The sequence below is a fragment of the Anabrus simplex genome, chromosome 2 (genome assembly GCF_040414725.1).
Source record: "Anabrus simplex isolate iqAnaSimp1 chromosome 2, ASM4041472v1, whole genome shotgun sequence".
Classification (NCBI taxonomy): Eukaryota; Metazoa; Arthropoda; class Insecta; order Orthoptera; family Tettigoniidae; genus Anabrus; species Anabrus simplex.
The window spans coordinates 357477256-357495477 of NC_090266.1; the positions used below are offsets into that span (position 1 = coordinate 357477256).

General features: G+C 38.2%; 2 protein-coding genes across 2 annotated transcripts in view; both read left to right on the forward strand.

Moving 5' to 3' along the window:
* Clk (circadian locomoter output cycles kaput protein Clock) overlaps nucleotides 1–18222 on the forward strand; it is a 938225-nt gene that overhangs the window by 915054 nt on the left and 4949 nt on the right. The gene's annotated exons all lie outside the window — the stretch shown is intronic.
* On the forward strand, nucleotides 9475–10220 carry LOC136863543 (uncharacterized). The gene has a single exon (XM_067139928.2). The coding sequence runs from the start codon at nucleotides 9475–9477 to the stop codon at nucleotides 10132–10134; it is 660 nt and encodes a 219-aa protein (XP_066996029.2). The 3' UTR covers nucleotides 10135–10220.

Genomic DNA, 18222 nt, shown 5'->3' on the forward strand with positions numbered 1-18222 from the left:
ATTATTATGGGACAAGGAAGAAGATGTATTGTACTGTGATATGAGGCCTCAAAATGAGACTGGATGTGTTACACGAAGAAAAATCTTGTTATCTGCTCAGAGAATTTTTGATCTCATTGGTTTTTCATGTCATCTGACCCTATTCCCTAAACTTCTCATTCAGGATAGCTGGAATTTGAAGATGGGGTGGGATGATCCATTGCCAGGGGATGTACAGAAGTAGTTTAGAAAATGGGAAACTGAAGTTTGGTGACTTTCTGAAGTGAAAATACCGAGACATTTTGTAGTAAGCAGGTCTGAACAAACCTGGAGTTTACATACATTTTGTGATGCCAGCCGGAGTGCTTATGCTGCAGCTGTCTTCATACGAAGCTGTACCGGTACTGAAGAGATTGTTTCTGTTCAGCTGATCATGGCAAAGACAAGAGTTTCACCACTGAAGGAAATTTCAATGCCGCAATTGGAACTCCGGCCATGTTGTATTGGTAGTCGAGTAGCAAACTCGGTCAGAGAAAGTCTGAACCTGAACATCTCCGAGTTTTATTGGACGGACTCTTCAGCGGCATTGTATTGGATCAAGAGAGATGAGTCATGGGGAGTATTTGTGAACAATTGAGTGAAGGAGATTAGATCTCTGACGAGACAAGATGACTGGAGGCATGTTCCTGGGGAGCAGAATCCAGCTGACCTTCCATCTCGAGGCTATTCCGTAGAAGTCCTTATAGACTCCAAATGGTGGGAGGGTCCTCACTGGTTGAAGTTGGCAGAAGGGGAGTAGCTGACATCAGAGTCAACATGGATGATGACATCATCAAACAAGAGAGAAGAAAAATATCTCCATCAGTGATCACTTCCTCAGCAGAGAAGGGGGATGCCTGGTACCTAAGAAGATTTTCCAAGTTTTCTCAAATTGTCAGGCTCATAGGATGGATACTGCAATTTGTTGGAAAATCATTGAAACGAAGCAGTTTTGAAAGTGGGGGTGATCTCTCTGCTTCAGAACTAGCACAGGCAGAGAGAAGGCTCCTGCATCTTGTCCAGACAGGGGTTCTGGAAGAAACTGAAAGACAACGACTGAACTCCCTTTGCACCTTTGTGGACCAAGATTGTCTTCTGAGGCTGAAGACTAAAATTGTTCAAAGAGAAGATGAGGAAAATTTTAGATATCCCATTCTTCTGCCTTCCAGTCACAAACTTGTAGAGATTCCAATCCGAGACTACCACATACAATATTCTCATGTGAGTGTTGAGGTGTTACTTAGAATATTAAGGGAAGAATACTGGATTTTAAGAGGTCGGAAGACAGTACAGAGGGTGATCACAAAATGTGTCAAATGTCAACGATTTGAGTCAAAGAAAATTGATGCACCATTGCCAGAAGATAGAGTAAAAGATTCGTCAGTCTTCGAGGTCAGTGGGGTTGATCTCGCTGGGCCGTTGATTTTAAGGGGCGGAGAGAAAGCTTGGATTTTGTTGTTTACTTGTGCTGTGTATCGAGCTGTACATACTGATCTGGTGTTAAACCTTTCCACAGAAGCATTTCTTCAAGGTCTTAGGAGAGTTCTTGCAAGGCGGGGATGACCCAGAGTTATATACAGTGACGATGGGACCAACTTCACAGGAGCTGTGAATTCCTTTGACTCTTTGGACTGGCATAGGATGGAAGAGGAAACATCTTCAAGGAGGATCCAGTGGAAATTCATTCCACCCACGGCTGCTTGGTGGGGTGGATGGTGGGAGAGAACCATTCAAATGGTCAAGAAGTTGTTGAAGAGGACATTGGGAAGAGCCTCTTACCTACGAAGAGGCTTTGACTGTCCTATGCGATGTGGAGTCTGTGGTAAATTCTAGGCCCTTGACGTACCTGTCTGAGGACCCAAGCGACTTAGTGCCATTGATTCCTGCAATGTTCCTGCAGGACAACCGGTCCATTGGAGTCCCTGATCTTGATTGCCTTGACAAGACTGATCTCAGAAAATGGGCCAAGTACCTGCAGTGTTTACGGGAGGAATTGAGGAAAAGATTCCGTGATGATTACCTGAGCCTTTTAGTACAGCCGCAAGTTAAAGAAAAATGTCGAAGGATGCTAAAGATTGGTGACATTGTGTTAGTAGGCTCTGATCAGAGGAAAAGGCTCGATTGGCCTTTGGGTAAAGTGATTGAGATGTTTCCTCGTAAAGATGGTAACATAAGAGTAGTTCGACTGCAGACTGCTGGACGGGACATGATCAGGCCCATTCTACGTTTGTACCCACTGGAGATGACTTCATCGCAGGATACCTTACAGGTGGAATATGATGGAGATAATGAGCATGAAAGTGTTGTTTCTACTGTAAAAGACAAAGTGAAAATGAAAAGTGGATGTTTGGTGAAACTCCCTGCATGACATAGGACTTAAGTTTTGTGATAAGTTCTTGTCTTGTTAAACTGTGTAGGCAAAATGATTGTCAGATTTTTTTTATTTGTTCATATTGGTTTTCTGTTAACAGGGGAATTAGGAAAACCAAAAGGTGGGAGGTATGTTACATCCAGAGACTAAATGGAATGCACCCACCAGATTTTGTACTCTTTGGTTTTGAGAACAGTTTGTTTTGATCAGAAAAGAATGATGTAAATAAAGTTTTAAGTTTGTGGAAAATAATAAACCATCAGACGAATTCTGTTTTATCGGGTAGATTTTCGGGTTCGACATAACAGCATCCATAGCCTCACAATATTCGATTTATGTTTCGGGTCATTGTCTTGATATAATTTCAACTTGCCCGAAAGCCCTAAATGTTCGTCACTTTTTGGTAAGTTCTCCTTTGGAATATTCAGGTACTTATGCTTGTCTATTTTACATTCAATGAATACTAATTTGCCCACCCCAGATGACAGCATGGCGCTGCAAGTCATGACACCTCCACCTCTGTGTTTAACTGTGGGCTGCAGATTCTTTGTTTGAAGCTCTTCATTTGGTTTTCTCCAAACCATAGTTCTTCTGTTTGAAGAGATCATCTGCACTTGACTTTAATCTACAAAAATTACTTCATCCCACCAACAGATAGGTTTATTTATGTGTTGATTTATGAAGTCCAATCTTTACCTTCTATTTCTCTCATTTACCATGAGTTTCTTCCTGTTCACTCTGCCACAATACCCTTCTCTTCTGATAATTCTCCGTACAGTTTCAGGGTGAACTTCCTTCTCATATTCCTGCAGCACTACGGCAGAAATTTTTGTTGCCGCTAACTTTGGATTTTTCTTAATTTTTCTTATTACTCCAGTTTCCTTTCTTCTACTCAGCTTCCTTGGTTCCCCTGTTTCAGGATTGTCTTCAATTCTATCTTTTCTGTTGAATCTTCTTATAATATCACCTACAGTACTCTGACTTATTTTAACAATCCAGCAATCTCTCTTTCAGGACGCCCTTTAGGATGATGGAAAATAACAAGTTGTCTCTTTTCAAATGACGTATTTTTTTCTTTTCTGCCCCATCATACCATAAAACGTTCATGTTTACAGAACAGGAACGAAGAACATAATGAGCTTGTTCTGCCTACTACTACCCTTCACTCCCACCTGTCCCTGCCTGCGCGACAAGTACCCGAATATTTACGTGGCTGCAAATTGTGGTGTCTTATAACTAAAATTAAAATTGCATATAGTTAATTACATTTTATGGGTACTTGTGTGTGTTGTATTGTATGTCAATATTCACATTACTAAATGGAATGGCAATTGTTTCTTTTGGACTCAAATGTTGGAAGAGTACTTCAAATTAAAAAACATAATAGTGTGGTCAAAACTTTTGATATTCAGTGTATATAGAATGTAAGGGATATGGGTATAGATATTTTGTTAGTTGGTGAAGAAAAATACACGTCACAACATATGCTAGGTAAGATTTACCTTGTCCTGTTAGTTTCCCTCGCAAGCCTGGGATACAGAATATGGTAGTATAAAGTTACAGTTTTGTATGTATTGTTACCTCTACTACAGGGGTAACACTAAACAAGGCACAAACACAGTTAAAAAAGGAAGGTAAGAGTACAATGCACAATATAAGAAAACACTACACACTCGGAAAAACAGTACCTAGCATTACGCGGGTCTCCAATGAAACAAGTACGTAACTATCAGTGGGGCCAACTAGTGAACGACAAAACGGGAAGATGGAAGGGCTGGGAACCTACCAAAGGCATGGACATGGCTTAGATAGCGGATTCCGAAATAAATGGCCGTGATCCTTAGATTTTAAAATATATTATTTAAAAGATAATTTTACAAATACATTCCAAGTTACGAGCTATAAGATCAGTGATATACATCGCTTATTTCGTAGCAGTGTAAACTCAAATTTCAAATCAACTATACATCTAGTTACCAATGCAGTAGTACAATGCAATTTACAGGTTATCCAAAATGTAGCGTACCTAAAGTGATACAGAACTATCAGAGGCAAACCCCAAGGAAAATCCTATTAAACTACAATATACATATTTTAGTGAAACAAAACGGGAATGCCTCGGAAATGAACAGGTAAGTCTAGCTGACAAACTAAGGCATCATAAGTAACTAATTTGGTGAATCTAGGCGAGGTTAGGGCAGACTCCTGTATGAAAAGCAAATCGGAACATTACGGAATTTTTAGCAGGAACGGAATTCAAGAGTGCTTACCCGAGCAGAGCGCCATCCCCGAAGCCGGGGGACGTCAACCAGATAGGCTGCTCGCAGACAGATAAACTGAGACCTACAGAATTCAGGATACAGAATTGATTGGAACACTGCCTCGCTCACTATATATAGGAATTACTGGACTTGGAGGCAACCAATCAGAGTGCACGTGTTCCCTATCGCCACCTAGACTCACCAATCACAACCTTACTTTCGATCGCGAACTTTGACTAACATTCTAGAATACGCATGATCGTGAAAGTCGTATTTTTCCAGAATAGACAGAACACACTTTCTAGAACACATACCAACAAAGTAACACACCCTGTACAAAACTTATGTAACTTTCTGGATCTTTCCAGGAAATATAGACAGAATTCTACTATTTACAAATGCCTATGTTACAACATTATACAGTACAGGTTAGGTCATTAAATTATCTTATGCTCTACAAATAACAGTGCAGGTTAGGTCATGATAAATAAAACATTATATAGTACTTCGCCAATAAAGTCTTTAAAAAAATTACATTCCACTCATGCTACATAGTTCACCTGTAACATGTATAATTTTTATTAATGTGCCAGAAACCGACATGGAGCTGTTTTAAGGGCCACCAACCCAAGCCGGGATTTGAACTGGCGAACTCGGACTCCGAAGGACAGCGACTCAACAAACTGAGTGACATGAAAAGAAGGCGTTCGTGATTATTGTTATAAATAGATGCAGTTAGTATTTTTACAAAGGTTTTATGAGGAGCATTTATTAAGGCGTACATTTTCCAACTGTCCCAAATGCATGAGACCCGAAGAACTAGCTGGAAGCTAAAGAGACTTGCAGGTGTGTCGCTTCCTTCTCTCTTTACTTTTCCAAACCAAACTCCATGTCATAAGAGCCCTGAAGGGCCATCGCCTACCATACGACCACTGTTCAGCCCGAAGGCCTTCAGATTACGAGGTGTTGTGTGGTCAGCATGATGAGTCTTCTCCGCCGTTATTCTTGGCTTTCTAGACTGGGGCCGCCATCTCAGTCAGATAGCTCCTCAATTATAAGCACGTGGGCTGAGTGTACCTCGAACCAGCCCTCAGATCCAGGTAAAAATCCCTGAACTGGCTGGAAATAGAACCCGGGGCCTCCGGTAAGAGGCAGGCACGCTACCGTTACACCACGGGGCCAGCTGTTTACTTTTAGGACTCCTTATTTTAGAATTTTACTTAAGGCATCCTGCATTCGATTCCTGGCACTGACAGAGTTAAGAAAGGCATGGGATGGGGAAGAGACAGCATTGTTTTTGGGTGCAATAGAGTTGGCCATGAGTCTCTCATAATAAAAAAATCTACGACCTGGAAGGTAGTCACCTTCACGAGGCGTAGTACCAAAGTGGTTTTGTTTATTAAGATGACAAATTAAATGAAGATTCTACTTCCTCACAAACGAAGAACGATATTATCAATTTTACAAACGGTTTCAGTAATGCAGCCGGTTTATGTTAAGAGTACAGAAGCTATGGTTTTGTTGGGTATAATTACATGGTAACAATCAAAACCATCAATATCTACTGAAGATCTGTCACCGCACTCGGTAGGTCCAGCTTCTTTTCATATCGACCGGGCTACCATTTTTAAAAAACTTTTTCATTTCTTTAGGGCTGCTGAGAGTGGGCTACGCCAGTGGTTCTTGATCTATTATTGTAAATGTATCATCCATGTATCGTAACCATAAGTTTAGGCCTTGTATTTTAGATAATATTTTAGTGTGTTCTAGATGATCCACTGCTAAAATACCTGAAATTGTATCCCCCATACATAATCCATTTGTTGATGAAATTTCCCATTAAATGTGAAAAAAATTATTGTCTAGCACAAAATTTAATATTTTAATAAAGTCATTTATCTCAAGATTACTGAGATGGCTATGCTTAGTTAGATTTTCTTTAATAATGTTAACTGTTTCTTTGTTTGGGATATTTGAGTATATGTTAGTTATATTGAATGAACACATGACATGATTAGGCTGTATTTAAAATTTTTGTAATTGTTCATAAAACTATTGAATTTCTTAATGGAGAAGGGTTGTTAAGTTCATAATGTTTTTAAGGAAACTGTGTATGTATCTTGATGTCTTGTATGTTGGACTATTCTTACTGTTGATAATAGGTCTTATAGGAAATTCAGCCTTATAGATTTTAGGTAAAGCCCTTGCCTTAGGAATGTTCGGATTCATATTAATTAATTTTTGTGTTTCATGTTCAGATAGTAAAAAAGTTGGTTTTTTTAAGTATAATTTTGAGGTGGCGTTGGCGTTATCTGAGAAAAATGTTTCTGTTTTATCAATATAATCCTTCTTATTCAGTATGACTGTGGCTCTTCATTTATCGGCTTTAGTGACTATGATGTCATTCTGTTTTATTTTAATTTGTAGATCTTTGTTTAATTTGTGGTTCATGAGTTTAGAATTTGTATTTAGTTCATTAGCCAAATTGGTGAGTTTTTTCTTTTTTTCATGTCTTGTGTCGTTTTTCTGTTCTATGGGGAGCCTGGATATGTTGGTTTCAACTTCATCTATTGTTGTTATATCTCTTTCTTTATGAAAACTAGGCCAGTTAAATTTTAGTCCTTTATTAAGTAATTTTGTTTCTTCTTCTGAAAACTGTATGTTCGATATGTTTACCGTGAGTGGAGTGTTGTTTGTATCTGTTGAGTTAGAATTTATTGTTTTGGTAGTCTGGTTTGTTAACTTCGAGTAGGTTCTTTTGAGGCGTGAGAGTTTATCCTCTAGTGTTTTTTGTTTCCTACTTAAAATGGTTTTTAATTTATTATTTATGTGCATTTGAAATGAATTCCATTCTAAGGGAGCTAATTATTGGGATGCGTTTAAATGCGTCTTGTACAGCTGAGTATTTAAATATGTTTTCTTCTTGTATAGACATTTTATTTCGTTTTTTAGCCAGATTTGGTTTACCTTAATTTGGATGTTATTCATTTTAGCTGTTAGATAGCCTTTTCTTTGTGTAGGTCTTACAAAATTGGGTACTAAATTGTGTCTTAAGCATTCTTTCAGAAAACTTATATCTTTACCTATTTTACTTATTTTGATTTTGAGGTTGAGAAACTTGTTCAGAATTTAGTTTGCCTGGTTGGCTACTATATTACATGTTATAAATCTCATTTTCTTGGTCCGTATTGAACTGTCATATAGTATTTATTCAAAACAATCTTTGAAGGTGTCCACCTTTTCAATACAATTTATTTTTCTTTAGAAATAGAATCTTTACATTAACATCGATTCAGTTGTTGGGACATGTTTCGCCCTCATTTAGGGCATCGTCAGCCAGTCTCTTGACTCAAAATCTTCAAATTACAACTAAAATTCTGATTATAATATTTTTAAAAAGTTTTAAACTATTTAGTTCATGTTATTTTAAAATTTCTTGTTTAACAAAACATAAAAGTACCCACTTGTCTAGAATAACTACCTGTATGAAGAAGAATGCATTGAGAAAATGTTAATCCATACAAACTGACTATGAATCACTTTGGTAGTTATTTAAATTCAGTCTTATTGTCTGTTAATATGATGTTCTTTCTTGGACACGTATTCTTGATGATACACTTTAATGTTTATGTTCGAAAACTTTTTTATTAAGGTGTTCTAACTGCTCCACTTCTGTTAACTCTTATTGAGAGAACATACATAAAATGGGTATCCCTATATATGCTGTCAGTTTGAATTTGTAAATAGATGATTAAATTGACCTATTTGATACTGCATTCTCTGTTTAAAAGCGCTGTTTCATAACCGTTTTTTAAATCACTTTAGAATCATTGTTGATTTTAACTGTCATGGTGTCGATCCCATGTCACCTCTATGAATTTAGATTTATGCGAGTAAAAAGAGTACTTAAAATTTTTTTTGTTATGTTGTTTATTGATGTTTATAGATACACTATTATAATCAGAATTCTGGTTGTAATTTGAAGAATTTGAGTCGAGAAAATGGCTGATGATGCACTAAATGAGGGCAAAACATGTACCAACAACTGAATCAATGTTAATGTAAAGATTCTATTTCTAAAGAAAAATAAATTGTATTGAAAAGGTGGACACCTTCAAAGATTATTTTGAATAAATATTATACAACAGATTCACACAGAATACAGTGCAGATACTGCACCACCGGACATCAAAGTACAACAAATCTTTTACATCTTTATATTTTGTCCTTTGTTTCAATTTAAAATGGCATGTTAATCTATACTGAATTAATAGTATAATTTCTGCTAAATGATTGTCAGGGTTTTTTGAATTTTTTTTGAAAACGTGGAAACGTACCATTATTATTGTTGCAGTAATGGTTAGACAGACACTCAAAGTTCTGTTTTGCATCAACTGTAGTACATAAGTTACCACCAGATGGGAGTAATAGCAGTGTTTAACAAAATGGCAGTTAGCGATAAGGAGAAAGCTTTTTGTACTCTTGAATTTCATTAACACCCATCCGTTATCAGAGTCCAGCGCCATTTTCGGACAAAATACGGGAAGGAGCCTCCTTCCGACAACTCTATTCGCAGATGGTATGCATAATTTGTGAATACAGGTTGTTTATGCAAAGGGAAAAGCATTGGGCATCCCGCTGTGTCAGAAGCAGATGCGAATCGGATTAGGGGCGATTATCTCCATAGTCCTAAGAAATCAACTGCAAGTTCCTCAAACCACAGTATGTTGTGTGTTACCAAGGCGTTTAAAGGTTAAGCTATATCGCCTACAATTGCGTCAAGCTCCAACAGCTAATGACAAAGCCCTATGTTTCAACTTTTGCATGGCACTGCAGGAATGGATTGAAGAAGATGATGGTTTTCTTGACAGAGTAGTTTTCAGTGACGAAGCTACTTTTCATGTAAGTGGAAAGGTAAACAAACAAAACGTTCACATTTGGGGTGCAACGAAACCCCATTGTTATGTAGAACATGTGCGAGACTCTCCTAAGGTGAATGTGTTCTGTGCCGTTTCAAACACGAAGGTCTATGGCCCGTTCTTCTTCAATGAACAGACAGTAACAGGGCTGACTTACCTGGACTTGCTCACAGAATGGCTGTTACACCAGTTGAGTGACGACTGGGATGATTATGTGCTGCAACAGGATGGTGCACCACCTCATTTCCACAGGGAGGTCAGAGCATTTTTAAACCAACAACTTCCACAACGATGGATGGGACGCGGAACAGAAGGTGATCTGATGCTCTTCCCCTTTCCACCACGTTCATCAGATCTTTCACCATGCCATTTCTTCCTGTGGGGATATGTTAAAGATCAGGTATTTGTTCCTCCTCTACCGGTGGATATTCAGGAAGTGAAGCAGCGCATCCTAGCCGCCTTCGAAAGCATCACCGCTGCCATGTTGATTCGTGTGTGGGAAGAGATGGACTATCGAGTAGATGTGTGTAGAGTGACACAAGACGCTCATATCGAGCATTTGTAATGTATGTCAAAATAACTTTATGAGTTACAGTACACAATAAAATGAGATTCATATTTCTTCATCAATTGCACTGTGAGTTATGAATTTTTGTAAACCCGACAATCATTTAGAATAACCCTGTACTTATTTATGTTGTATTATATTGTATTTTGGAGTGGTTGAACTGTGATCGTTATTGTAGTTTTCTTCTCCCCTTCCTATATACCTCACATTACAGCAATATGTACTTGTTATGTAAAACTGTACATTCTCCCTTTCCCCTTCACGGTTGAATGTACATTTTTTTCCTACTTAAGTTAATATTATATCCTCAAGTATATCATCTTTATATTCTATCTATTGGTTCCTATTTAAAATGGCATGTTAAGCTCTACTGAAGTAATTATATAACTTCTGCTATTATATTTACACTGTATTGTGCTGATAAAAATTTACAGCCTTGATTGTGAGAGCAGATTATGTACATTAAATGGGGATTCATAGGGCTTCATAGCAATACGTATGTAATCTTTGAATAAACGATCTATCAGTCTGTTTGCTTCCCACACCAAAATATCATCTGCAAACAGCATTACATATAGCTCCCTTTCCCCATATTTTAACTTTGTTTCCTTCACAATTTCATCCATAACCATTATGAATAGAACAGTGGTGACAGCACACTTCCTTGTCGTGGTCCATTTTCATTCCAAAACCACTCTGTTCTTCCCACATGTGACTGGACACTTCTGCAACAATTTTTGTACATTGATTGCACGTATTTTATAATTTGTTTTCCATATAACTTCCTTTGAATTACTTTCCATACCTTTACGCTGAATACACTATTATAAGCCTTTTCTCAATCCAGGAATGTCATCACCATATCTCTTCTCTATTTCCAATGTTTTTCCATCAACTTTGTTGACGTACCATTTCAAAAGCTTTATTGCTCTTCTTGTAAGTGTCCTGCCTTTCTTCTCATTCTCTTTTCTAGTACCCTTTCAAATATGTTTGCTACCTGAGGTATGGGTGTGATTCATCGAAAATTATTGCATATTTTGCTGTCCCCCTACTTAAATATAGGTATTATTACTGCTTTACTCCAGTCATTTGGTACTGATTTTGCTTACCAGATAGATCTAAATAGCCTATAAAGCCATTGTAGATGAACAGGTCGTGCTGCTTTTATTATTTCCACTCACAATTCATCCAGTCATGCTCCTTTTCTCACCTTCATTTGTTGGCAGCAGTTTCCACTTCTTCCATTGTGAGATTTCACTCTACACCTTCACTCTTACATTCAGGAGCTGATCAACGTAATCCTTCCATCTTTTCCTTACCTCCTCTGGTTGCGTTAATATTTTTACTTCTTTTACTTTCACCTGCATTGTGTAGACACACTTTTCTTTTCCTTCTACAAGTCCATGTAACATCTTTTACCACAATACACATCCTCTTCAAACTCTCCTGTTCATGCTTCCCAGCATTTCTTCTTTTCGTCACTTACAACTTTCTTGTAACTTCTTTTCATTTTCTGATACTTTCTTCTGTTTTATCCCTATGTTTATAATTGCCATGCTTTCTTCTTATTTTTCATTGCTTCTTTTACCCTTTCATTCCACCATGCGGTCTCCTTATCTTTCACTCTTTCGGCTACTCTTCCATAGGCACACACTGTAAATCTTACAAATGCCATCTCGAACATGCCCCATTCCACTTCCGCACTCTCCACCTCAGTTTTTGGTATGTGTTGTTTCAATTAATTTTAGAATTCTTTTTAACTTCCATTAATTTCCATATTTTCATTTTCTTCTCTTATTTCCCTTTTTTTCTTCACTGTTTCCTACTTTCACTTTTGTTACCTCTACTTTGTGGTCTCCATCAAAGGCTATTTCTGGCAAGGCTGTTATGTCTAAGATTTGTTCTTTCCACCAAGAAGTAATAATTAATGTTTGTGTCCTTCTGTTTCTCCATCCATATATTTTAATCTTTCAGCTATTCTTCTTCCTGAACCACGTATTATCCAAACTTAACTCAGTTCACACACACAAATCCACCAACTTCTCTCCCTCTTCATTTCTCTTTCCATATCGAAAAGGTCCAGTTACTTTGTCTATTCCTTTTCTGTCTCAAGCCACCATTGCATGAAAGTATGCCAGACAGTCAATTCCACATCCTTTGTTTCTCTTTCCATTGTCTCCAGGAATTTGTCAATATTATCTTCTTAGCATTCAGTGTAGGTTGCATATAATTGGGTGAAATCCTTTACTTCATTCTTTGCCCTTATCTGTATCTTTATTATTCTATCTCTTATGTAGTCCACTTTATCTACATCCTGTTCTAAGATTTTGTTGGTTACTATCCCTGCTCCATTCTTTGCCTTTTGCCCTCCACTCCAGTAGAGAGTGTATCCCTTCCTCAACTTCTTCTTTCCTTTTCCTCTCCACTTAACCTCACTCAGTCCCGTCATATCTATATTCTCCTTCTCCATAAAATCAGTCGCCTCATCTGACTTTCCAGTCAGTGACACGAGGTGGATTCTTGCCACTTTTGTGGTGTTCTCTACTGGTCACCCACTTCTCACAGTTTCCTCAGCATAAGTACTGCACGTCACTTTCCGCAAACACCCTGGCCTTTTCCGACTATTCAAGTATTGTATTATTTTTGCCAATGTTATTGTTTTATTTCTAGGACACATAGCAAAACAGTGAAAGTACAATAGCAATAAGATTATATTTATGAAAAATAAATATTTTCAACTTGTTTGGTGGTGGAAAAATAAAACAATAACCAACTCTAAGTACCGGTACTTAAAATTAAAGCTGCAACTTATAAAAGAGTCAAATTATACTTTAGTTAGTGTGATACCTGATTTTATCATAAAAATTGCACATACGAGGTGTGTTCAAAAAAAAGACCAAACTTTGTAAATTGCGCGCAAACTGCAACATTGAGTGAGTTGTGACTGTGGCGGCGCCTAGCGGCAACTTCTGACAACAGACCGCTGCTTTCCGCATTCCATTGCCTGCATTATCAGTTGAGTTAGAGCCTCTGAAGTGATTGCGTGTGTCACATGTTCGTCGAATTCTATAATGAAACAGCTTGAGGAACAACGCGTGTGCGTGAAGTTCTGCTTCAAAGTTGGGAAAGCGTTTGTGGAAACACTGGAGGCGTGACGTGTGTGTACGGTTACGATGTCGCAACCAAAAGGCAATCATCACAGTGGGTGGGGAAAGGTTCTCCTCGACCGAAAAAAGCACGAATGAGTCGTTCAAACATCAAGGTGATGCTGATTGTGTTTTTTGATTGGAAAGGCATTGTCCATCACGAGTTTGTACCCCGAGGCCAGACAGTGAACAAAGAACTGTACCAGAATGTTTTAACGCATTTGAGAGATGCTGTACGCAGGAAGAGGCCAGCACATGCCTCTCTCTCGGTCCGCAGTTATCTGGCAAAACACCAAATTCCTGTTGTGCCCCATCCGCCCTATTCCCCCGACTTGGCTCCAGCAGACTTTTTCTTATTCCCCAAATTGAAAACCACCTTGAAAGGATATAGTTTCCAAGACACTGAAGAGATCAAGGAGAATGCGACGAGGCAACTTCGCGCCATCAAAGAAAGTGCATTCCAGGAAGCATTCCAAAAGTGGAAGAAACGTTGGCAACACGCTGTCGATAGTGCAGGGGACTATTTTGAAGGGGACAGTCTGTGAAATGATGTAAGCTACATAATAAAGTTTTTCTAGCCACAGTTCGGTCTTTTTTTGAACACACCTCGTATTTATGCTTTTGGTTCTAGAACAAGAAAAGATAAAACAGCTGAAGTTACTTGGAAAGAAACTGGACATAAATGGAATGGAATTGATAATACCTGTAACTGAGCAGACAAACATATTTTAGTATGGGGATACACCTAGTTCAGTTCAGGCAAGTGCCATGCTGTGGTTTTATTTTATATTTTTATAAAGAGCTATTTCATGTCACGGTATTGTATGATTACTTGAGGTTATCATGTAGTCTGCATCCAAAACTGAAGCTGTGGTTTACTCATCTTCTTTTGCATCTGAAACTGTGTCTGGATACCTTTCTTGGACAATTGCACTTGTAGTAAGTCCCTGATAGAAGGGATGAAAAAGAGGCAATACAAACTTCTGTAAATTCAGCAAATCCTTCTTCTTCAACAAGGAGATTGGTAAAGGTGCATTGTATGCCTTCACTGGTGTAAGTGTACTGGTTCTTTCTGTCCTTAGAAATCTTACTTCTTGAAATGCCCCGCCATCAAGGGTAGTCTTACAGAAAATATTGCCCAATTTATCCTTCTTATAATATAGCCACTTGACTTCCCTCCAGTTCAGCTGGTCACCATTGTTATTAATCTGTCAATGTTTCAGAGGGCATTTCAGTAGTGAATCAAAGTCAAGGAAATCATTTCCTTGCATTTCTTTGACCATGAATGGTTTCTTCTTTACAGCCTGCCTTCTCAGCTGTGCCCAGTTATGCAGGTGTTCAATATTACCTTTATTCTCCTGCATTCTTCTGTAATACTACTATCTGTATTACTTTTCTTATGTGTATGACCGAGCACCAGGAATTTGTGGTCAATAGTCTCAAGGACCGGGCGAGTTGGCCGTGCGGTTAGGAACGTGCAGCTGTGAGCTCGCATCCGGGAGATGGAGGGTTCGAACCCCACTGTCGGCAGCCTTGAAGATTGTTTTCTGTGGTTTCCCATTTTCACATCAGGCAAATGCTGGGGCTGTACCTTAACTAAGGACATGGCCGCTTCCTTCCTAGGCCTTTCCTGTCCCATCGTTGCCATAAGACCTATCTGTGTCGGTGCGACGTAAAGCAACTAGCAAAAAAAGCAAAATAGTCTCAAGGGTGGCCGAGTCCTGTAGGGCAACCATACACAAGGCTGCGATATGACTGTTTTTATTTAGTCCACTGCATGCATCAGAAAACACTGTTTCTTGCTTGACTTGTGTCTTGACATGATTCATTATGAAATCATACAGGCTGGAACTTGCATCATTCCCACCTCTGCTCACAATGCCTTCATGCCATACAAAAGGCGTATCCTTGGTTGTCATCACAGTCATGAATTGTTAAATTGAAAGTCCAGAATTCTTTTTTATAAAAAGCAACTGAACCTTGTAAAAATGGTGCATGAAGGCATTGTTCCATGTTGAATGTCATAGATTTCCTGGATGGTTCATGCTTGTTTGTTAGTGGCTGTTACTTTGTAAGCTATTTCTGCTTGCTTCTGGTGCTCTCCAAGCTGTTCTCATTATCTCAATATATTCTGCAATTTGAGAGGCTAACATTAGTTATTCACAAATGCTGTAGGTGTCCTTATGAGGTTTCCTTATTGAGAGGTTTAACTTATGACGTTCCCTTTCAAGGATTCATCAACTTACAGATCACTGAGCATGCTTTTCTTTGTACTCCTTGTAGAGTCCAGCAAATGTGATATATGGCAATTATTTCTTAGTGGTATCTTTTCTTCCAAAGTGACTTTGATATGTTGGGGTGGTGTCAAGGAACTTTTTCACATTATTCAGAACATCAGGTGGAATTTTTTATGGTGGAAAATTTCATCCTGTGTGATCATCATCAATAATAACAGTCAAGTTTCAACTTTCTTCCGCTGCACTGTTTCAATGAACTCTGGCAGTTCTGCAAACAGAGTCACAAAGCATGATTTGCATACTCTCTTACGTTCACCTTGGACTTCAACGTGGTTATGTTGCCTGAAGTGGTGCTCCAAGGCAGCTTCACATCTTCCAGTTCTTTTTTTCTATTTTGTCCACCATTTCCTCTAAACTGCCAATATAAACCATTCTTTTGTTGAAATCTCCCAGGTCCCAGTAGTTTTTAAATAAACTTTCTCACCGAATGAGTGGCTGTGCAGTTTAGGTCACATAGCTGTCAGCTTGCATTTGGGAGATGATGGATTGGAACCTCACTATTGGCAGCTCCAAAGATGGTTTTCTGTAGTTTCCCATTTTCATACCAGGCTCCAGGGGCTGTTCATTGATTAAGGCCCCAGTTGCTTCCTTCCCATTCGAAGCTCTTTCCTATCCCATTGTCACCTATTGTGACGTAAAAGAAACAACACTTTCATCAATCTTCAAAGAAAGATAACTTTACACTGATTTTTACACAATTTGAGCAGCTCCATTTTGATTTCCTTTGCTGCTTTTCCTGTTTTTGTTACATATTTTTTTCTTTTATTTCTGGCACTTTTTCCTTCAGCCCTTTCCTTTCTTTCAAGAAGGTATTGGAAAACACGGAGCAGGCAGCAAGAAATCTCGGAAGTCTGATGCAGTAGTGGTTAAGAGAAGGGGTGGGTAATAGAGAAGTATTTCCAGAAGGGTATACAGTCTATCGTAGAGACCAAGGAGATAAAATGGGAGGGGGGGTGTTTATTCTGGTGAAGGAAACTTATTGTTCACATGAATGGTTTACCGATGAAAGGGATGAAATATTAGGGATAAAATTAGTTTGTGATAATATGAAGGAGGTAGGAATTATAGGAACATATAGGCCTGCAAGAGAGGAAAGAGACATAGAAATATTTGAGAAAATAATAGATTATACTCATAAAAACAATAATGATGATATGGTAATAATTGGGGGAGATCTAAACTTGTCTGAAGTTGAATAGAATGGAGCTGCAAGTGAAGCCCATGAACAGAAACTGGCAAATAAGTTAATTTGGGAGGGAGGATATACACAAGTAGTACAAGAACGAGAGATTTGTACCTGTTAAGAAGGGTAAAATGACCTCAGACCCTGTTTATTATACAAGGGAAATAAGAAAATTAAAAAGAAAATGTAGAATGAGTAAACAGGAAAATCAAAGAGGGTATGAGAGTAGAGAAACTAGGAAACAGCTAATGAGGAATTGAATAGAGTGAAAAAGGAAGCAAAAGAGAATTATATGAATGGCATACTTCAAGAGGGTAATGACCACAAAGGGAAATGGAAAAAGCTGTATTCATATATCAGGAATCAAAAAGGAAAAGGAATCCAAATTCCTACCATGGTGGGAGAAGGGGGTGAACACTATTTAACAGATACTGAGAAAGCAAACCTATTTAGTAGGGAATTCAGAGATTCAGTAGAAGATTATCAGGAGTTGGAAACTGAAACAGAAGATAGAGAGGGAGAGAGACATAGGGAAACAAGAAGCTTCTCATTCACAAATGAAGATATTTTCAGAGAAATCCAGCTGCTTCAGCAAGGAAAAGCAGCAGGAAGTGATCAAATTACTGGGGAGGTATTAAAGACAATGGGGTGGTATATAGTGCCTTACTTAAAATTTATTTTTGACTATGTCATAAATAATAGTGTAATACCAAAGGAATGGAAGGAATCTATAATAATACCAATTTATGAAGGGTGATAAAAGGAAACGAGAGAACTACAGACCAATCAGCCTGACCAGTATAGTTTGTAAAATACTGGAGAGTTTAGTATCAAAGTACATCAGAGGGATATGTGATGATAAACATTGGTTCATGAGGAGCCAGTATGGATTTAGAAAGAAATTTTCTTGTGAGGCACAACTGGTGAGATTCCAGCAGGACATACCAGATCAGTTGGATTCAGGTGGCCAATTAGATTACATAGCCATAGATCTTTCCAAAGCCTTTGATAGAGTGGAACATGGAATATTATTAAAGAAATTGGAGGGAATAGGATTGGACATAAGGGTTACACGTTGGATAAAAACATTTCTAAATTCAAGGGTTCAGAAAGTCAAAGTAGGAAATAATGTATCGCAGAAAGAGAAAGTTTGGAAGGGAAATGCACAGGGTAGTATAATCGGTTCGTTACTTTTCTTAACATACGCAAATGGTTTAGGGTATAATATAACATCAAAAATCAGATTGTATGCAGATGAGATAATTGTTTATAGGGAAATAAATAACATTGAGGATTGTTCACAATTACAAAGGGACCTTGAGAGTATCCAGCAATGGGTTGAAGAAAATAATATGAAAGTTAATGGAGGCAAATCAACTGTTACAACATTTACAAACAGGAGTTTTTAAAACTGAATTTGAATATACTTTGGATGAGGTAGTTATCCCAAAAGATGGCA